At 33.2% G+C, this 23,660-nt stretch overlaps 1 protein-coding gene across 1 annotated transcript; it reads right to left on the bottom strand.

Annotated features, from left to right (window-relative positions):
* Window positions 1-13,471: 13,471 nt before the first annotated feature.
* On the bottom strand, window positions 13,472-19,010 carry LOC145959104 (receptor-like protein EIX1). The gene is made up of 2 exons (XM_083077247.1): window positions 15,288-19,010; window positions 13,472-14,102 (listed from the first exon to the last, which is right to left on the bottom strand). Exon 1 carries the CDS (start codon window positions 18,609-18,611, stop codon window positions 15,333-15,335), a length of 3,279 nt encoding a protein of 1,092 aa, XP_082933373.1. The 5' UTR covers window positions 18,612-19,010; the 3' UTR covers window positions 13,472-14,102; window positions 15,288-15,332.
* Window positions 19,011-23,660: the final 4,650 nt, after the last annotated feature.

The raw sequence follows: 23,660 nt of genomic DNA, 5'->3' as shown, positions 1-23,660 counted from the left end.
GTTCTACCTCCTCTAGAGATTAGGAAGGTTGGGGAAGAGGTTGATTCGCGTGATGATGTTCTTCTTCTTCGGATGGTTGCGTTGGTCATGGGTTTTTGAAGCTAGAGAAGGAAGTGGCCAAGTCCGGGTTTGGAGAACCCACTCCTGGTTTTATCAAGCCGAACGGGTCGTTCTTCTTGGAGAACGGGCTGTTCTGCTAGAAGAATGGGCCGTTCTGCTAGGAGAACGGGTCGTTCTACTTGGAGAACAGGCCATTTTGCTAGGAGAACGGGCCGTTCTCGTTCTCCATGCAAAAGGTGCCATTCTACTTGGGCAATGGGTTGTTCTCCAACCAGAACGGCCCATTCTGCTTGTAGTCGTTTTGTTTTTAAATTTTTTTACAACTTTTTACGTCGGGCCTTGGCATATCTGACGTAAATTTACGTCGGTTTTTGAGTTCGACGTAAATTTACGTCTCCCGCTTCCACGTTAGAGGTTTTTCTGACGTAAAAAGCCATAAAATGACCGACGTAAAATGTATATTCTGTACTAGTGAATCTTCAATCAAGAAAGCATAAATAATTAGTCATAAACGAACCGAAGGGACTCCACAACAGATGCCTAGAGAGGCATCACAATACTCACATGACAGGGGCAGCACTAGAATCTCTGTCACTCATCTACTCTTTTGCCCATCAGCACAAGGGCACCACCACCTATCAGAAATCCTCGTCTTCATCAGACGTCCTCCCCAAAGAAAAGGGGCAATGAATCATCACCAGCAGGCAGCCTGGAGAGGCTAGCCATACTAATACTTAGCATCAGCGGGCAGCCTAGAGAGGTCAGCCATAACAATATTCAACATTCAACAGGTAGCCTAGAGAGGTCAGGCATAACAATACTCAACATTCAGCAGGCAGCCTAGAGAGGCCAGGCATAACAATACTCAGCGTTCAACAGGAAGCCTGGAGAGGCCAAACATAACAATACTCAGCATTCAACAGGCAGCCTGGAGAGGCCAGGCATAACAATACTCAGCATTCGGCAAGCAGCCTAGAGAGGTCAGGAATAATAATACTCAGCATTCAGTAGGCAGCCTAGAGAAGCCAGGCATAATAATACTCAGCATTTAGCAGGTAGCTTGGAGTGGTTAGGCATAATAATACACAACTTTAGCTGGCATCCTGGAGAGGCTGGCACAACAATACTCACAACATCAGCAGGTGACCTAGAGAGGCTGGCACAACAATACTCACAACATCAGCAGGTGACCTAGAGAGGCTGGCATAACAATACTCACAACATCAGTAACCGGCCTGGAGAGGCCGGCACAACAATATTCACCATTAGCAACCGGCCTGGAGAGGCTGGCACAACAATACTCACTATCAGTAACTGGCCTCAAAAGGCTGACACAATAATACTTACCATCAGCAACTGGCCTAGAGAGGTCGGTACAACAATACTCAAAACTTCAACACACTAGTGCAAAAATTGGATTTAAAATCAGAGTTTTAAGATCGGTTGCAAGATAACTGATCTTAAAAGTGACGCGGTGGCAATTTTGTAAATAATATGAACACTTTTAAGATCGGTTACAAAAGAACCAATCTTAAAAGTTGTATCAGACATAACTTTTAAGATCAATTATTTTATGACCGATTTTAAAAGTGCTACTTTTAAAATTGGTTATTTCAGAACCGATTTTGTATGTAGTATACAAAATCGGTTCTTAAATAACCGATTTTAAAAGTATCGTCAGAAACCGTTTATATTTTCCTCCAATCTCATTCTCTTTAATCTTTCTCTCCATTCATTTTTTTTACTCTCTCGCGCTCTCATTTTCTAAAGAGGTAAATTTCGTTTTCGTTTTCATTTTTGTTTTCCTCTTCTAGTATCTCTTTTCATTTTCTCACGCTCTTCTCTTGTCTCTATTTTTGTGGAAGAAAATATGCACAAATTTTTTGATGATGCCAAAGTGATTATAAAGCATTGAAGAAGAATCAAGGTTGAGCTAAAGCAAGTTGATGCAAGAACAAGATCTCAAGTGGTACATAGATAAGTTTTGTCAACTTAGCTAAGTATGTAAAAGAATCTTTTGGAATTGCAAGTATGCTTGGCCTTGAGAATAAGTTTTCAAAAATCTCAAATTAATCTCTTTAAATTTAAACAAGTTTTAAATCTTTTGAAAGTAAGTAAAAATGTTTTCAAAAGACTTAACAAAAGATTTAAAGAATAGTTCAAATCATTTCTTAAAAGAGATTTGTGAAAGAAATTATTGAGATGAAGTTTTCTACATAAAAGTTTTTGAAACAATAAAAAAAAAATATGTTCTGGTAATCCATTACCAGACCTTGTAATCCATTACCAAAACAGGAAATTTCAAAAATGTGTTCTGGTAATCGATTACCAGACCCTTGAAATCGATTACCAGAAGATAAAACTTCAAAATTTGAATTTAAATTATACGTTTCAATCATTTTGAACTCTAACCGTTGTAATCGATTACCAAGTCTTGTAATCGATTACCAGAGCCTATTTTTTGAAAAATTATAGAAAGTTACAACTCTTCATGAAAAGACATAACTTAAGAAACAATTGTCTATAAATACCTATAATTTTTCAGAGAAAGGTGACGAACTCTATTGTGAAAATCATTTACAAAAACTACTTGGCCAAAGACATTTGCAAAATCTCTAAAGAGTTCTTCAAGATCATGAAAGTGTAATATGTACTCTTCAAAGAGAGTCATTCTGTAAAAACTCAATTGATCATTGGATCTGTATAGGAGAAATGGTTTTTCTCCTTGTTGGTGTTTGAATCTCAACACAAGGAAAGGGAGTTCCAAGGTGTTGGGAGGATTCAATTCTTGTAAGGTTTACAAGAGTAGTGGAAATCTCAAGTGGGAGACTTGAGGACTGGATGTAGGCAGGATTGGTCGAACTAGTATAAAATCAAGTTTGCAATTCTTCTTTCCCTACACTTTTAATTTCTTGTTATTAATTATAATTGTGTAGTTTGCATCATCATTCATTCCTTCAAATTTATCTAAGGAAATAAATTGATAAAGAAGTAATTGGAAAAGTTTTTATAAGAGGAAATTTAGTAAACTTAATTCACCCCCCTCTTAAGTTAATTGAGGCTAAGGGACTAACAATTTTCATTGTAGGTTCATTTTGGGTAAATTTTGAATCTAGAACGGCTCGTTCTGCAAGGAGAACGGCCCGTTCTGTAAGGAGAACGACCCGTTCTGCATGGAGAATGGCTCGTGCTTCTTTCAGTACGTGTCGTACTGCATGGAGAACGCCCCGTTCTACTTGCAGTACGACCCGTACTGGAAGGAGAACGGGCCGTTTGATTTACGTTCTTCAATTAGTCATTTTCACAATCTGGAACGGCCCATTCTAGGTTTGGAACGACCTGTTTCAGTTTAATTTTTTTTCTTAGCCAGCACTTTTAAGATCGATTATAAATAACCGATCTTAAAAGTTTACTTTTAAAATTGGTTATTTAACTTATTTTAAAAGTATAACTTTTAAAATCGGCTCTTTTAACGGAATTGATTTTAAAACTTGAAAATGACCGATTTTAAAAGCCTTTTTTCCACTAGTGGCAACTGGCCTGGAGAGGTCGACATAATAATACTCCTTCTTCAACAAGCTATGAATAAAAGAATGCACTATCACAAGAGAAACAATGGAGCATCTACTTGAAGACTGACGATCAGGTGTACAGTTTTTCAGCCTTGTTATCTAATAGAGTACGCAACTAACACTCAACTGCTCTAAAAGACGAGGATACGAGAAAATACACCTATCCAAGGGAAACAAACGTAGAAGCGCCAACACCAAAGAGACAATGAGAAGACCCGGACAAAATGTCTACGTCTTTACTTGCCTTCGAAAAAGCAACACATAGCTATTCCAAAGGACAAGTAAAGAGGGGTAGCTGTAGACACTCAATTTCGTCTGGGAGCATACAAAAAAGGAAATGGACTTCCATTATCGAAGGAAAGAAGCTCCTGAAGCATGGAAACAACATGATATGACATCAGAAAGCATAAAGCCCAAATAAGTTGGTTTTAGTAGCCTAGAACGAGTTGTTCCAAAACTGGAACGGGTCATTCCAAGGTACAAAAAGGGCCTAAAACCCTAGTTTGGAACGGGTTGTTCCAAAACTGGAACTGGTCGTTCCAATTTCCAAAAAAAAAAAGCCTAAAACTGTAGTTTGGAACGAGCCATTCCAAGTTACAAGAAAGGCCTAAAATCGTAGTTTGGAACGGGCTGTTCTAGCATAAGCATTTATGTGTAAACTCAACTTTGGAACAGACCATTCTTGTTTCAAAACGGGCCGTTCCAGGAGGAGAAATTAACACGTAACGTACAGATCTAGAATGGGCCGTTCTGAATCTGAAACAGGCCATTCTGGCAACTTTTTGACGTCTATAAATATATAGTTGGGGCACAGTTATCAAGGCCTCAAAATTTCGTCCAAGACTCTTTAGAGCTCGAAATTTTTCTCTCTCTCCCTCCTATTGTATTTCTTGAGATTTGTGAGGCATTTGTGCATTGTGAAAGGTTTCCACAAAGCACCTAGAATTTTCATATCGAAAGATTTAACAAAGCTTGCTACGAGGTATATTTCAATCAATCTTCTTCTCTGTCTTTTATTTCTTATTTTTGATAAGTATTTTTATAATAAAAGCAATCATGTAGATATTTTAGAGTCAATTGTTTAATTTAAAATTTCAAGCATGTAAATAGTCATCAATAAAAAAGGGATTAAATATTTATATTATTATTGTTTATAATGCTAATTTCATCATAGGGTACCGGTTAAGGGTGTTGTAGGGACGCTTAATACCTTCCCTACATGTAACTGACTCCCGAACCCAATCTTAGTTATCAAGGCCATTATTGGACCTTTAAAAATCTTTTCTTTTTCCAATATTTTGAGTAAAACATTAGTGGCGACTCCATGAACCTATTTTCAAAAACTATTAATTAAGGATTAGTCTGGCATCCGGACATTCCTTAATTGATGAGATCTTTAAAAGGATGTCTAAACCATAGGTTGCGAGATCAAAAATTTTCGGGTAGCGACAATAACAAAAAGGTATTGACTTTACCAAAAATTTTGCACTAGTTGCTAGGATAGAGGCAATTCAAATATTGCTTGCTTTTGTTGCATGTAGTGGCATGAAATTATATCAAATAAACGTTAAAAATGCATTTTTAAATAGAACAATTTCATAAGAGGAAAAATTGACAACACTCTGTTTAGAAAAGAACTAAAAGATGATTTCATAATTGTTCAAATCTATGTAGATGACATAATATTTGGTGCTACTAACGAAAATCTCTGCCAAGAATTTTCCAAATTCATGTAAGATGAATTTGAAATGAGCATAATGGGAGAACTGAAGTTCTTCTTAGGACTGGACTTTAAATCGTCCAGTCAGACTAAGGGATCAAAATTCATCAAACAAAATATACGAAAGAGTTGCTGAAAAAGTATGAGATGGAAGATGTAAAACCAATGAAGACTCCAATGCATCCATCATCTACTCTTGGTCTGGACAAAGATTCACCAGATGTAGATAGCACCATGTACCGAGGAATGGTAGGTTCACTATTGTATCTAACAGCATCCAAACCTGACATTATGTTTAGTGTCTGCATCTGCGCTATGTAACAGCCCAAGAACCCGCATGTAGATATTGTCCGCTTTGGCCGCAGCCCTCACGGATTTGTTTCTGGCAATGGCACGCATGCCACCCCAAAACGCGTCTACACAAGGAAGGTGTCCACACCCATATATATGGCATGCTTCGTTCTCCTTCCTAACCGATGTGGGACTATATCCACCCCCCCTCAAGGGAGTCCAGCGCCCTCGCTGGCACACCGGCCCGGGAACCGGCTCTGATACCAATGTAACAGCCCAAGAACCCGCATGTAGATATTGTCCGCTTTGGCCGCAGCCCTCACGGATTTGTTTCTGGCAATGGCACGCATGCCACCCCAAAACGCGTCTACACAAGGAAGGTGTCCACACCCATATATATGGCATGCTTCGTTCTCCTTCCTAACCGATGTGGGACTATATCATCCACCCCCCCTCGGGGAGCCCAGCGCCCTCGCTGGCACACCTGCCAGGGTCCCGGCTCTGATACCAAATGTAACAGCCCAAGCAACCCGCATGAGGATATTGTCCGCTTTGGCCCACGGCCTCACGGATTTGTTCTCGGGAATGGCCAACACCACCCCAAAACGCGTCCTCCAAGGCAAGTCCTGCCAACCCCATCAGAGTAGCACAGCGACCCCACATGGCCAGATATTGTCCCCTTTGCCCTAAGGCCTCAGGGTTTTGTTCTAGGCAATGCCCTCATGGCATCCCTAAACGCGTCCTCAAGAGTAAGGTATCCACATCCATATATATGGCATGCTTCGTTCACCTTACTAGCCGATGTGGGACTTCACACGCTAGATTTCAAGTAAGACCTAAGGAGGTACATTTACAAGCTGTTAAACGTATCTTAAGATATCTTAATGGAATAGCTAGCCTAGGAATCAAATTCTATAGAAGCCATAATTTTTCTCTATTAGGATATTATGATGCAGATTATGTAGGGGACAGATGGGAGAGAAAAAACACTAGTGGAGGATGTCATTTTCTTGGACGATGCTTAGTATCATGGACTCGCAAAAGGCAAAGCACAATTTCTTTATCAACTTGCGAAGCTAAGTATATCACCGCAGGACAGTGCCACACACAATTGCTTTGGATCAAACATCAGTTGGAAGACTATGACATCTATGAGAGTAGTATTCCTGTACTTTGTGATAACACTGCTGCAATTAGCATCTCTAAAAATCCTGTTTTGAATTCTAGAACTAAACACATAGAGATAAAACACCCTTTCATAGAGATCGTGTACAAAAAGGAAGCTTCGAACTAGCATATATCTTTACCAAGCCCCTTCAAGAAGATAGATACATCTGGCTGAGAGATAGGCTAGGAATGAAACTGATAAGTGAACAATAAACTGTTGTTTTGTCTACACCTCTTTCTTTTTGATGATTACAAAGGGGGAGAAGTAGGAAAGGATCTATCAAACTTGTCTAAGGGATAATCAAGTGAGGGGGAGAGCCTTAGAACCCTAAAAACTTAAATGCTTGATGATTGCTTTAATGTATGATATGAAATGCATGAACTTGATAAACTGTTTGATATGCATAATTATGTATGTATGTTATATTGTATCTGAAACAAATTGATCGATTATATTTGTCATCATCAAAAAGGGGGAGATTGTTATGATAGACGAAGAAATTCCTAACAAGGTTTTGAACATGACAAATATAATACATATTGTTATTTCTAAGATATGTGTTAGTGTCTCAGATAAATATAAGAGCAGACAAAACTAAAAAATGAAGAATGTGTTATTACACATACTATGGTCAAACCAAACAAAACCTGGTTGAGATGTACAAAGTATTAGATGATGGTTAATCAAACATCAAGACTAAGCCTGATCAAAAGCTAGATGGAAATACAACAAATACAAGACAAAGCGTACTACCAGTCGAAGGTAAACAAAGTATCAGACGATGGATAACACAAGACGAAAAAACATTCCAGATAGAATTAAAGAAAGTATCAGACGATGGAAAACACAAGACGAAGAAATGTTCCAGAAGGAATTAAAGTCTTCCATCTTCACAACTGACCAGACGGAAGGAAAAGTCAAAGTCTACTTCTCAGATGGAGACTCAAATTTAAGATGCATTACCAGATGCAGACGAAGAATACTGAAAAGCATCTGAAGTCCACTATTCACAATAAGAGATATCAAATATTGTCTACACTCATAGAAGAGCACACGAAGTCATCAAATTTGTGAGAAGAAAGATAGACAAGTGCGTATCCACAAGTCAAAGCATGCGTGTGTCAGAGAAAGTACACCTACTTTTCAGAAAAAGACAACGCCTCTACAACTACACTGATGGAGAGAGAACAAAAATACCTAGGTTATGATTGAATTTAGACAAAGAAGTGAATGAACTACACAAAAGACTTCACGGAACATAGATTTAGTAAGTAAACATTTAATGCAAGATCAAATACATTAAATGAAAGATCTATTTGGCCATCAAAGAATGCTATCTACGCCAATGGGAAGCTCCGCTCCAACAAAAACGTTCAAATTTAAACAACGAGCATATTTATCACAAGGCTATAAATATCAAGACCTGACGAGAGAAGGAATAAGAAGTGAAGAAACGAGAAATAAGCAAAAGCGAACGTAAAAGCAAACCTTCATCTCTTCCTGTATAGTCTTGTATATTTGTGTAAATCTAAGATAACTTATCTTAACAAGTGTTTAGACTATCCTATCCTCTTTCTGAGAGTAATACACACACTCAAAACACATATCTCTGTAAAACTAAGCTTGCATACCTTAGCAAGTGTAGAAACCATCCTATCCTCTCTGTGAGAGTTATACACACGCTCAAAATATTTATCTACTGTAAAGCCTGAAGAGGCTAGTTAAAAGAATACTTGGGGAACCACAAGTGATTTAAGAATACTAGTGCTGACGAGTGAAGTTGGCGAACCAGGAGTGGTTGATAATACTTGGGGATCCAGAAATTGTTTAATAATACTAGCACTGACGAGTGAAGTTGGCGAACCAAAAGTGGTTGATAATGCTTGTAATCCGTCATGATTAGTGGAACCCTTCAGTTGAAGGAGACTGAACGTAGCTCAGGTCTAGTGAACCAGTATAAAACTCTTTGCACTTTTTATCTATTTCTCAGACGCAATTTTGTTTAGCTGATATATCATACTAAAAATTTTGTCCACTGCTTATTTTTCATTGCAACTATCTTCAGACAGAAAATATACACTTGCTTAACTTATTATTTTAAGAAACGTTTTCCTTGTGCAGACGATAAACTCTCAGACGCAAAATATTTTGTTGTGCCAACCTTGCACAACTTTCAAGTGTTCAAAATAATATTTTTATTAGACCAAAAAGAGAGTCTCTTTGCAAAAATGGTTTTAAAATTCCTCCATTCACAAAAACATTCAACCCCCCTTCTGTGTTTTTTTCCGCTAACTTCACATCACACATAACTCATCACACATGACTTCGATCATCGTCGCCTAAATCAACCTCAACCATAGTGACATTGTTGGATATAGTTTCAGCTTTTCCGACCCTAATTTAATTTAAATTTAAATTACATTAGTGTTGGAAATGTCGATGCTACATTTAAAGAATAGCGTCGTCTTTTCTGACACTAAACTTAATTTAAATTTAGTGTCGAAAGAGCCGACACTACATCTTAAAATAATATAAGCTTTTTCAATAGTATACGTGCTTTGAGAGAGATAAAAAAATTTTCAATGTTATATACACATAATGTGTTGTGGTGCACTTGGTTATCAAGTTCACTTAAGACCTCAAGATTCAAAGATCGAGTCTCGAGAATGTTTAAATTATGAAGGAATGTTAAAAATACAAATAAATAAATGATAAGGTAGAAAAAGAAGAGAAAGAAAAAAATAAAATAAATTTTGTGTCGACATAGTGTCGGCTTAACCGATAATAAAAAATTAAAATAAATAAATTTGTTATTGATGGCTTAGCCGACACAAAAAAAATTGTGTCGACTTATTTAGCATTAGCAAAAAATCAATGAATAACTGACAATATTACGTCGGTTTTTATGATTTAAAGTCAACTTTTGGCCGACTCTAAACTACAACATTTTTGTAATGGGCATAAAGCAGACAATATCTCATTATTGTGAAGTAGTGTGTGAAATAATCTTATAAAAATGATAAAAACAGGTTTTACATCGATAAATAAGAAAATAGATTATAATTTATAAAGTACACACTACAAAAAAATTCGCTATTACAGACGGCTAGAATCCGTGGGAAATGCCAAAAATCCGTGGGTAATAGTGCATTTCCGACGGACACTAATTCATCGATAAATTGCTCGTCTGAAATATTTACCGACGGACTTTTATCCGTGGGTAACTTTCCGACGAATTTTCCCACGAATTTATCCGTGGGAAATTACCCTGAAGGAATTTTTTGAGAAAATTATAATTTTTTTTTAATTTTAATAAATTTATTAATGTAACAACCCTCATATTTGGCCTTATTTCATTGTTTAGCATGTTTTATTCTTATTTGTGCAATTTATGAGAAACTTCCCAGAAGGTCACCCATCCCTGTATGACTCCAGGTCAAGCACGCTTAACTGTGAAGTTCTGATGAGTAAGTTACCAAAATGTATATGTATGTTGTCGGTATAACTTGTACAAATTAATTCATTTAAGTCATTCTCAAATATACAATCTCATATTTGTACTGTAATAATAATATATAATAATGTTATATTACAAATAATAATAATTAATAATAATAATATATTTAATTATTATTTATTTATATGTACTTACTTTTATAATTAATATCTACTTATTTTTATTTAAAATTATAATTTAAATTATTTAATTTTATAATCTATAATGATAATATAATTTATAAAATTATAAATATTTATTTATTACATACTTATAAATTAAATTTTAATATTTTAATAAATTATTAATTAATTTAATATATTTATTTACCTTAAATCAAACATATAAAATTCAAAAAATGTATTTATCCTTGTTTTTTTTTTTCTAATTATCAACTATTAATAAAATATTAACTTAAAATCTTATTTAATTATATATAATATTCTCATATCAAATTTAAAACCAGATATTAGTTATACAAAAATATTAAGATCATATAGTAAATTGTCAATAAAATTTTAGTTAAATAATTTAAAATAATTAATGTTTCAATTATATTGTTAATTAGCAAATAATTTATTCAAAAAATAATTAATTTTTTATATTAATTATTGGTAAAATTTAATAAATTTTAATTTAAAAATTAATTGGATCGATAAAATTCAACACACACCATGAGTTATTGAGCGGAATAACTTTACCAAGAGTTATTTTGTAAGTTATCTTTAATCAAACATATAAAATTCAAAAAATGTATTTATCCTTGTTTTATTTTTTAATTATCAACCATTAATAAAATACTAACTTAAAATCTTATCTAATAATATCATAATATTTTCATATCAAATTTAAAACTAGTTCTTACATTTTCGACAAATATAAATTTTTCTGAAATATTTCATCAATAATATAGTTTTTCCTACAAAAATTTTCTCATCGAAAATATAAATTTTTCGACAGATTTAATTTTTTTTTATAAGAAATCATCTTCGATTAATATAACATTTTGTATATATGATTTAAGAATAAAAGATTTTTAATTTAACGGTTGAATTTACAAAATTCACATTTAATATAAAGTTATACGTAATCTTGTAACTGATTTTGTCTAAAAAGTAATAGATAATCATACCCTTAACTGATTTTTATTTTTTATATTCTAATTTTATTTGTAATAATATGATTATATATTTAAATAGTTTAATTTTAATAATTTTTTAAGTATATTTTTGTCTTTTTTCACTTAAAATATTTGAATTTCTATATTTTAATTTGAATTATTTTTTAAGTATATTTTTGTCTTTTTGTCTTAAATTTTTGAATTTCTATATTTTAATTTTAATAATTTTTATTTCTATTATTTATTAATTCTTTTCTTTTTTAATGTTTTATAACATTATTAAAATTTTAAAATTTTAATCTCTATAATTTTATCTTACTTTTTATTTTATAAATATAATTTGGGTTATTCATTTTATAATTAGATTAATTTTTTAAATTTTTTATGAGTTTACATTCTAAGAATGTATTGAAACCCCTCAATCTTTAATTCTACTGATTGTACTATATGCTACTTTTAAATTTGAACTTCTAAACTTTATTTGTTATGTATGGCCAGTAGAATTAAATGGTATGATTATCTATTATTTTTTAGACAAAATCAGTTACAAGATGACGTATATTTCTCTTTATCTATTACTATAGATAATCAAACAACTATATATTTAACTATTTTTCTTCCATTCATTTTCTCTGTCTTTATCTCTACTTTCTATATATAGATTCATTGAAGTTTTAAATACTCATATTTATTCTCATTACTTTGTATTTTACTGATTTACTTAAATATAAAATTCAGAAATCAATAAACTGTAAATTTAAGAAATTACTACAACTTAAAGAGATGTTTTTAAATCAATCAGTTATTAGGAACAAAAATAATTATTTAGTGTAATTATTTTAACTTTAATGTTTTAAGTTTTAAATAAAGAAGATTTAATCTAGAAAAAATTCCATTAACCCCTACTTGAAGTTTTTCTCAATAACGTCATATGTATATCTCTTCTCAAATTTTTAAGTGAGTATTAATTTTCTTATTTATTTATTTAAGTGGCACATACAACTACTTATATAAGATAATACTATTTATATACTATTAAGAGAAAATAATTTATTAATACAAATATCAATAATTAAATGAGATTTGATCTCTTATTTCATTATTCAACTTTTTTGAAATTTATTTTAAATATCATGCACACTATGATTTAAAAAAAATATTAAATTTAAGTAATAATTTTAAAAATGAATTGAAAAAAATCTTATTTTCAAAATTGAAGATTAATGAAAGTTTTCATGAAAATAACATCATAATATTGGATGTGATTTAGAAATAAATGATAGATACATATATATGATTTGCAGAACATAATTTAACTTTTTCCCCCCTTATTTAATTAATAACGTTATTTTCAAAGAGATGAGTAATTTTTAAAAATTAAAGAAAAGATATGTTATTCTTAAATTTGGACGTCATGTATTGGTATTTTTCAAGATAAGTAAAAAAAACACATTTACGCTAATTAGTTTATAATTTATAATAACCTAATTAAACATATAATTATATATAGGTAAGTCATACCTCACTCACTCTGATTTATATTTATCTTATTCATTACAATATATTTATATTTTGAAAACACCCATATAAGAATGAAAATATTATATAGTGCATTGTTGTGTATATCGATGGGATTAGTATTGCTTGCATTTGAAAAATAATTGACTTATATTTTATTTAATAATTTCATACGGATTTAAATCCGTGAGAAATTTCGTCAGAAATTTCAGACGGATTTAAATTCGTCGAAAATTTCATCGGGAATTTCATCAATTAAAATTCCGTCGGAAATCTAAATCCGTGGGAAATTTTCGACGGATTTTTGTCCGTGGGAAATTATCCGTCGGAAATTTAACTTTTTCTTGTAGTGATACACCCATACTCCAATAATTAAAAGGTCTTTTAGATGATAACTAAAAGTAGAATTTTGAGAATTTATATTCAAAATGGACAATATCTCTTTATTATGAAATTATGTATAAAATAATCTTATAAAAATAACTCTTATAAAATATCTTTTCAAATCATAAAATAACCACATCAAACAATTCTAAAAGGTGACACATTTCACATTTACATGTAGCTCCCCAGGACTGAATCCTTTTAAATGGCTTGCAAGAACTCACTTCATAAGTCACCAAGTTTAATATTTGCTTATGAGAACTTGATCAAGCCTTTCAAAACAACCTCCCCTCTCTGAACTTTTTACAAATTTAATATTTACTTTTAACAAATTCATTATCGTTTTCAGACTTGACAAACAAAAAGTCTAGTGTAATTGTTATTAGGATCTTCTTTATAGAGCAAGAAACGATAGAACAATTGAACACGGTAAAGATTCTGAATTTCCTCTCTTTATTATAGAAAACTGATAACAAACCAATCCCCTTAAGAGCTTTCTCCTTCACAGTTAAACTTTCCAAAATACTCAAAAGTTCTCCTCACTACTTGACGTAGGGCTTATTTATAAGAAATACACAACTGAACTAATTATCCCTCCTAAACTCCTATTGGTCTGTTATACTTTGATCCCTTTCTTTTTCATATAATACTCCTGAAGACCCTTTCTCCTTAAAAGTTCTGATCACCCATGCAAAAACACACCTCTTCCAGATTCCATTCTCCGATCAAATAAATTAGGGACAGCGGTCCATAATGCAGTTAATTCTAGCTTCCTGCAACATCACATTTAGTGGAAAAGCAAAATTTCAAATATGTTCTACTTCTAGCATATAATTAAATTATGGGTAGCAGTTAAAAAGGATAGCAACATTTTTCAATTAGTTAGTGAGTTTGGGGTACGGGAAAATTTTTCCCCAGACCTCCTTTGATTGGACTTAGAGGACCACCAGAGCTATAGGGATAACAACAAACACTTTTAGAATTTTCAAACATTTCAGACACTATCTTGTTAAATCCAGTCAATTTATCGGAATTCAACTCATCAACTAACTACTTAAAAAGCTGAAATGCAGTCTTTTCATTTGAGTAATAAAATAATTACCATTATCTGAGACCGAGAGGTATGGATCAAATGTCAAGGACCTCGTACATGTTGAAACAGTATAGCTACAATAACATGTATGACAGGAAATGGTTCACAATGTTTCGCTGGAAGCAGAAGAAAATAACTGCAAACGGCACACTAATGTGATTTGGGAATCATATTTGTGCCCATGAGAACCCTCAGCAGGCTGGTTTTACCGTGAGAAAGCTTCCCACAAAATTAATTTACTCACTAAGAATCAAATTAGGCAATTTCTTAAGGAAGATATAAAAAAATGATACTTCAAAAATTACAAGAAGTCAACAAATATGTTGCAATTTGGTAAGAAGCAAGCAATTTTTCTGAAAAAGGAAAAGAAAAAAATCTATCAAATCTCCATTAGAAAACTTTTTGCTAACACATAATTTTTTAAAAATTTCCCTCATCAAATTTATTTTATGTGTTATTAATTTGGCACTTTGTCTCCCTTCTATATATTGGATACATTTGAATTCCAAGTACCAAATTTTAGGAGAATGAGACAGATGACCCAACAGAGAATTAAACCAAGACATCATCAACATATCCAAAATTCAGTTGAGATAAAAATAGTCCGTTAGAAAAAGCACCCGAATAAAACATGTTGCATGACTTGATCCAAATCTATCTTATAAATGAATTATTAAACAAAATGGAATACTTTAGTTTGACAATAAGAGCCATTCCTTTCTTTTTATTCCCTTCTGAGTCCAATGTAAGTAATAATTGTGTATGATAGGGGTAATAAAGTAGTCAAGCTAGGATCAAGAATTATATTAATAATTGCAGTAGTAAGTAAACTTAACAATATAAAAAAACAAAGGTTACAAGGCACCTGCTAGCCTAGCCTTGAGCCACTGGCAGAACTTTGTCACATTCACTACATCGTTAGCCACTTTGTAATTCTGTTCAAGCACCTCGTGTAGGCAATTCTCCAAGGTTTCCAAATTAGTATTGTCCCTATTAAGCCCCAAAAGCCTACAAAGTATCCTATCCCCAAACTCATGTACAATGCTTCATAGAAAACACAATCTTCATCATGCACAACTTCTTTTCGAGGCTTCACTATTGTCTCATCTCCGGGACAACTTTTGTTAACTTGCTCTCCACAAAGATCATTATTTCCTTCAAAACTAGAGGCATCATAGGTCTCGAAATGTCTTCCCGATGGGATTCTTCCTGAGAGAGAATTGTGTGACAAATCTAATTTTCCTAAACCATCAATTTGTGTGAGAGAAGATGGAATTCTCCCACAAAAATGATTTCTTGACAAGTCAAGGGAATCAAGTGAACTTAAATTTCCAATTTCAAAAGGAATTTCTCTACTCAAACTGTTTCTCGATAAATTCAAAGAAACTAGGCCAAGCAAATATCCGATCTCTTTTGGTATTTTACCTGTTAAATTGTTACATGAGAGATCAATGCCCTTAAGATTCAACTCGGGTTCCTTGAATTGTCGTTCCAATCCTTTCCACATCCATGTGATGTCAAGCGTATAGTCTTCAGGATAAAGGAGACCGTAAATTTCAAAGTAAGTCATATCATATTCATATATACGATTATATATTTCACTTTTATTTATGCCTTTTTCAGACATTGCAATAAAATTCTTTATGCATGTTGGAATTCCTTTTGACAACTTATTCCTCGAAAGATCCAACATTTGAATATGCCTTAAAGAACAGAGTTGAACAGGAAGATTTCCAGAGAAGTGATTCCCTCGCATTATCAAGATTATCAATTGTTGCATGCTTCCTCCAATCCATGATGGTATTGGACCAGACAACAAGTTTTCCTCCACACCCAGCACAAATAAATTGCTGCAATTCTTCAAAGTTGAAGGCAATTCACCCATTAAACTATTGCCTCCTAAAAACAAAACTTTCAATTTAACAAGGGTGCCCATGGAGATAGGAATCTTCCCTGACAATTGATTGTTGCGTAAATTAACAAACAGTAATTGGTCAACAGATTTCCAACAATCAGGAAGTTGCCCTCTTATTTGATTCTTTGATAAATCTAAAAAGGCCAACTTTGCAACTGTCCTATGGTCACATAAGAATGAAGACAAGTCCGAAAATTTATTTTCAGAGAGCAACAGCTCTGAAGCTTGTTGCAAAAATGACGGAACTTTGCCCTCAAATTGATTTGAATTCAAAATTATTAACGGTCCACCATGAAGCTCCAATGGTATATTAGGAATAGTACCAGTGAGATTATTGTGAGACATATTCAACCAGTAAAAAATTTGCATGTTTCTCCAAAACCATTCTGGTACGGAACCATTAAGCCCATTATCAGATATATCCAGATAAATCAAGGAACTTTGAGTCTGGAGCCAACTAGGAAAACTCGGGCCTAGCTTGCAAGATCCTACGCCCAAATATCTTAATCGAAAAGGAGGAATCCAGCTAGGGACCAATTTTAGAGACAATGAGTTATGTGATAAGAACAAATATTTTAATTTAGAAAAATTAGAAAGATGAGATTCAGTGACGTCACCCTCTAAAGAATTCCCCTCCAAGGATAACTCCTCCAACTTAGATAGCAATGTGATGCTTTTAGGTATCTTGCCAGTAATTTGGTTATAAGATAAATCCAAAGTCTGAAATACGTGTCTGTTGCACCATGAGGAATTTTGAAAGAAGTTAGAAATTTCCCCATTCAACTTGTTATTTGAGAGGTATAAGCTCTGCAATCTGCACATGTTCCCAAAGAAAGATGGAATCTTGCCTTGTAGTTTGTTATCGAAGAGATGAATAACTTCAAGAGAGTTCATTGCTTCTCCAAATACATCTGAAATCTGACCTTCTAACAAGTTACCACTAAGGTAAAGAGTATTAAGACCGGTGGTGAAGTTAAAAAGCCAATGAAATATAGCGGATGATTTCAGCAAGTTATTGTGGAGACCAAGGTAGAGAAGAGAAGATGAGGAATTCATTGTGAAAGTAGATGAAACAGTAAAACTTCTATCTGTAAGACTGCAGTTTTCTAAATGAAGCTCTTTCAGTTTTGATCCAAAATTAAAATTACCTTTAAATATTGATGATGAAAGATTATTATAAGAGAGGTCAAGGATCTTAAGAGATCGAAAATCTGGAAAAAGAGAAGATAACAAAACAATCTTATTATGAGAAAGATAAAGCTCTTGAAGGTTGAAACTAAAATTGGATAACAAATGAAATGTTGAGGATGTTAGCAGATTAGAAGAAAGATCAAGGATGGTAAGAGAAGTGGAGAAGTTGGAATGAGAATAAAACAAAGATTTGATATCAGCATCTGAGAGAGAACAATTAACAAGCCTCATCTCTCTTAAGTTTGGAATGAACTTACTTATAGTCTGTAGCAAGTGAGGAGAGGCACTAAGTGTGTGTAATGAAGTGAATTCAAGAGTCGTTAAGGAAGAGAGATTAGAGAACCACTCTGCATCCTTATCTTTTATATCCAAATTGCCACCCAGCCGGAGTGTATGCAAGAAAGGAAGATTTCCAGTCTGAAACGGGATACCTCCAGAAAGAGTGTTACGTGCAAGATTAAGAAATTGTAGCTCTTTGAGATTCCCAAATTGAAATGGGATTTCTCCCGAAAGTTGATTGTTTCCAAGATCAAGATGTTGTAGCTGTTTGAGATTCCCAATCTGAAAAGGAATTGGTCCATGAAGAAGCATGTTGTTGCCCAGGTCTAGATATCGTAGTTGTGAAAGATTTCCAAGTGTAGATGGAATCATGCCACTGAATAGAGAATTTGAGAGATTGAGATATTTTAAGTTGGCCAAGGAGCCCATGAGTTCTTCTGGGAGGTGAATCACCGGAAAATAATTATCGCTGAGATCGAGATGTTGAATGTTATGCAAGTCAATCAATGAAGTGAGATTGATGAATGGACCTCTCAAACAATGTGCATTTGCATTCCGTTGACCATGAAGATGAAGTAGTTGTATGTGACCAGTTTCATTGTTGCACCGAATGCCTTTCCATTTACAACAATCATCGTCATAGTCACTCCATGTAGACAACATGCCATAGTCATCAAAGAGACTTTGTTTGAAGTTTAGGAGTGCTTGTCTCTCCCTCTCTATGCACTTTGCCTCTTCCAACTCTGAGGAATGCAATAAAAGCAGGAGCAAAGCATAAAACATTGTGAACAAGTAACGACTCATTATAGTTTTGCAGGTGAGAAACAATCTTAACTAAGAACAGAGCAATAATATAGCGAAAGAGAATTATGATGGAGTTTTTCTCTTTTGCTTGAGATTGAAGTTCACATGATTGGATGGCATGACAACATTTATATAGTGGTTGGCTCTCTATGGAGCAATAGTTATTCACTTCTTACTTCTTAGAGACCAGCAAACAAAAGTCTGAAAAGTTGATTTCAAAAAATTAAAAATAATATTTTTTAAAAAAAATGGGAAAATTGTTAGAGAGAAAAGAAAAAGAACGTTCATTTTGATCCAAAATTTCTCCATTCTTTTTTCTTCTTGCAAATGTTTAGTTACTTTGTTTTTCTTATATACATATAATTTAGTGAAAAGACTTAAATTTAGTCTTTTGTAGAAAAGTGTCTCACGTACGTAAAAACACATCATGCTTATCACATGGTATGTCTATGCTTATCACATTGCAGAAAAGTTTCTTGTGGATTTTTTGAGAAAAAATTCTACAAGAATAGTTCTTTCAAAAAAATTAAAGAAATTACTATAAATTCTATTAATAATTCTTCAACTTTCAAATGCTCACAATGAATTCATCCGAAAAATTTGTTTCCTTGCCTCCAACATGTGATACAAAATCTTTTAAATTCTAAGGTTGTAGATTATAAGTCTAACACTCAACCATACAAATCAACTTGTAAGATAAGTGTTGCCTCAACTTATATACTCTTTAATTATTTTATTTTCAATCAATGTGGTACTTGAAGTTTTTTTAAAGTATTAAACTTATAAATTTAAATATTTTTTTTATTTTTCCTACGGATTAAAATTGGCAGAAAAATCCGCAGGAAAAGTTACCATGCGGATTAAAATTGGTAGGAAAATCCGCAAGAAAAGTTACCGGCAAAATTTTTCTACCATTTAGTAAACATTACTTGCGAATTTACTTTTACAAGAAAATCTACAAGAAACAAAATAAAATTTTTACAATATTTTCTGCAAATTTTTACCATGAAATAAAATTTCTATGATCATCAAAATTGTAGCAAAATTTGCAAAAATTTCTAGTAAATTATTTTTCGTAAAAAAAATTGTAAGAAATATCTGCAAATTATTTTTCGCAAATAAATTCGTAAAAAAATTTTGCAAAATTATTATTACAAGAAAATTTGCAAAAAGTTTTTGCAAATATTTTTTTGTAGAAAAATTTGCAGGAAAATGACACTTTTCTAGTAGTGTAAGGAAAGCAAATAGTTTTCATTTTTTACATTTATGTAAATTGAGTCTTTTAATTAAAAATTAATTATTAAAATAAAGTTGTATAAAATAAAAATATCTCCAAATTCTCCTTTAATTTGAACCTTAAATTATTGATATCATTTTTCTTTGATTTGACAATGATAACTAACTATTGATCTTTCGTAATAATACTAAAATCAATATAAAAGTAAATCAAGATTTATATATCTCGAACAATTGATTAATTTTTACTTAAAAAATTATGTATAATATTTATTATTTCTAAAGGAAAGAAGGATGCAACAATTAGGAGTGTAAACGGGTTGGGTTGGATAGGGTTGGATAAATCCGTCCGACCCGATCAAAATTTAACGGATTGGATTGGGTTGGATATGTGCAATTTTTTAAAATCTAATCCAACCCAACCCAATCATGAATGGGTTGAATTAGGTTAATCGGGTCAACATAATTATATTTATTTATTTTTTGTAAAAATTTAAATATTTCAAAATAATGTAAATCATTTGATACATTATTGCAAATTCTATGTTATCAACCTATAAAGCAAACAATGATGCAAATTAAATTCTAAAATAAATTTATTAATTTGTCACATTATTATCAACTCAAAAAATCATTAATTAATACAAAATAAAATTTAAAATAAATATATTATATTGTTACAATGTTATATATTAACCTAAAACACAAAACTTATTACTAAGTAAGAGTGACAGTGAGTATTATCTTAAGCAAATAATCATTCGAACATCATCATCATCATCATCATCATCATCTCATTATTATTATTATTATTATTATTATTATTATTATTATTATTATTATTATTATTATTATTATTATTATTATTATTAGTAATAGTAGTAGTAGTAGTAGTATAGTAGTAGTATAATAATAATATATGATTGAGTTAGGTTGAGTCAATAATGGATTGAAAACACAAAACTTGTTACCTGACCTGTACAGTACTGAGTTTTGATCGAATTGGGTTGGGTCTGACCCAAACATTGAAAAATTCTTATCAAAATTCATTAGGTTGGTTTGGGTCAGTTCGAATTTGCAGGTTACCCATACCCGCTTAATTACCCATAGCAATAATTATTATTGCTAAAAATAAGAAAAAGAAATTGGTATGGTTAGCATTCAATTACTCATCTCTCAATTCTCTTTTAGTATGGCTATGAAGAGATATAGTAATAACAGGCATCATCTGATTCAGTCATTTTACATGTTTTTCCATAAATGGTTATATTGAATGTATGTAGTTTTGCACTACATATCCATTTTTTTTCCGCTAATGTTATAATTTCTTTTCAAAAATTTATAGCGTGTTAAAAAGGAAAATAGATAGATAAGAAGAATGGAGAGTGAAAACAAAGCAAAATAATTTTTTATGTGGACCTTCACTTGTGCATTTATGTTCTTTTCATATCAGCAAATTACAATGACTTTAAGGTCTAATATTACAAGCTTAGAATTCAAAAAATGCATATATAGTTGACTTAATTGTTGTTCTTACCGGAATTTGGTCGTAGAGGTGATCCGTCTAGTAAGATCGGTGAGCCTCCTTTGCTGAAACGTTGATGCTCCAAGATGGGGTTGGTACCTACCAAAGAGAATCCGATGCTAAAGTTAGTGTTTGTATGAGTAGGAATCTCGTATAAGTAATGCACGTACCTGACTTTTTGACCAAAGTAGAGTTATTTTAAAAGTTTATTACGTAAATGGGGTTGTTTTGAAACTATTTACGCCTTTGGGGCTGTTTATAACAGTGTCGCTATGGGCCATAGCGACACCGGTAACACGTGGCATTTTGTTTTTGGTCTTGGTTGGCTGGAATGAGCCACATAAGTGTCGCTATAGCCCATAGCGACACTCTGTAAATAAAAAAATAAAAAAAACAAAAATAATAAAAACGTAAAATAAAAATAATAAACTGAAGTATTTATTATATACTTATAAAAAGAAAATTAAGTTTTATAAAAATATAATTTTAAATTAAATTATATGTATTTTTTTAAGAGATGCGCTATGGGCCATAGCGACATGGTGTCGCTATGGGCCACAGCGCCACACAATATGTAATCCTGAGTCCTGAATATGATATGAAGTTACAAATTTTCTATGAATTCTAAAATTATATTGATTGATACTGATGTGGATGGGGCCTATATCTGACTCTGCTACCAACGTTTTTCTTTAGATACCAGGTAAAGTATACAGGAAATGCTAGCAAAATGAACCCCTGCGTGGAAGATGAAAGCCAAGCAAACTCTTAGTCTTGTATAAGAAGATAAATCAAAATAAATGATCAAATTTCAAATTAAAAGTGGCGCTATGGCCTACAGCGCCACAGCCCACTATATATTTTTTTTTAAATTATTAAATAAATTATTTTTAATTATATTTTAATTTATTTACGAATATCATAAAAATATGTATTTATATATTTAACTATTTCTAATTTTTCTTTATTTTTTACATATTTATTTTTTTATTTACGTTTTTTAATTTTTAAAATAGGTGGCGCTGTGGCCTATAGCGACACAGTGTCGCTATAGGCCATAGCGCCACTATATTTTTGTTTTTTTTTAAATTATTAAATAAATTATTTTTTACCACATTATAACGGTGTCGCTATAGGCTATAGCGACTTTAGTGAAGCTGTTTTGTGGCGCTATAGGCTGTAGCCACACTATCAATATGGCTTTTATGGCTTTCGTGGAGTTTAAAAAATGCCACGTGTCACTAGTGTCGCTATGGCCCATAGCGACACCGTTATAAACAGCCCCAAAGGCGTAAATACTTTCAAAAGAACCCCATTTACGTAAAAAACTTTCAAAATGACCCCACTATGGTCAAAAAGCCCACGTACCTTAGTGTGAATTAGGGTTGTTTTGGGCTCTAGGCCTGAGATAAGATATGATAAGATTAGATAATATATCTCGTCTGGAGCGAGATCTCTTGAGATAAGTTATGATCTACTTAAATCTTTAGCTGACGTCGCGTAGCGCGTGCCCGAGGTCATCTTGCGCTGTGATGCCAAGCTCGGAGCTCGGTTTCACAGATCGGATAATACATTAGCCCCCCGAGCTCCGAAGACCGTAGGTCGAGGAGTTGAGACCGAGCTCACTGGAGGGAGGTGACTTTTCGCGTTCGGGGGTCTGTTAACATGCCATGTGTCACCGTTGTTGCCTTGCTTTCGGAGACGTGTAGGCGGTGCGGTGACAAGATTGTATGTTTATTTGCTTGATGATGTGGCCCCTTTAGGCCGATGCGGTGTCCCGATGTTCACGTTTCATGGTCAACCCGCGAGGCTTGGCAATAATGAGGTTACTGCTTGATCAGACTGGTAAACCCTTGATCGAGGGGCAGGTCGGCGACTCAGGTGGTTAGGACGCTTGCTCCCTAAACGCCAAGTGGTGCAAGAGCGAAGGGGCTTTTGAGGAGCTCCCAAATTTATTGTTTGAAGGTTCATATTTGACCTTGTTAAGCAGGTGCGATCTTCAAGGGTCGAGCTCGACCTTGGTTAGGGAAATGTAGTCTCAAGGTTCGGACTCGGTCTTGGCATAATAAGGTTCGAACTCGACCTTGGTTGGGAAAGTGTAATCTCAAGGTTCGGACTCGACCTTGGCATAATCAAGGTTCGAACTCGACCTTGGTTGGGAAGATGTAGCCTCGAGGTTAGGTGATAGGTTTCGCCTGGAGTGAGGATCCCTGATCATTTATTGTTTTCCTAAGTGCCGAGTTGACATCGCATAGCGCGTGCTTGAGGACGTCCTGCATTGCTTAGCT

This window comes from Cajanus cajan, chromosome 1 (assembly GCF_000230855.2).
Source record: "Cajanus cajan strain Asha chromosome 1, NIPB_CcT2T_4, whole genome shotgun sequence".
In the NCBI taxonomy this organism is placed as follows: Eukaryota; Viridiplantae; Streptophyta; class Magnoliopsida; order Fabales; family Fabaceae; genus Cajanus; species Cajanus cajan.
The sequence above is the reverse complement of the archived record's forward strand: the minus strand, read 5'-3'. Positions and strand labels throughout refer to the sequence as shown.

Coding starts and splice junctions, on each gene's coding strand:
- LOC145959104 (XM_083077247.1), bottom strand. CDS start 18,611: ATGAGTCGTTACTTGTTCACAATGTTTTATGCTTTGCTCCTGCTTTTA.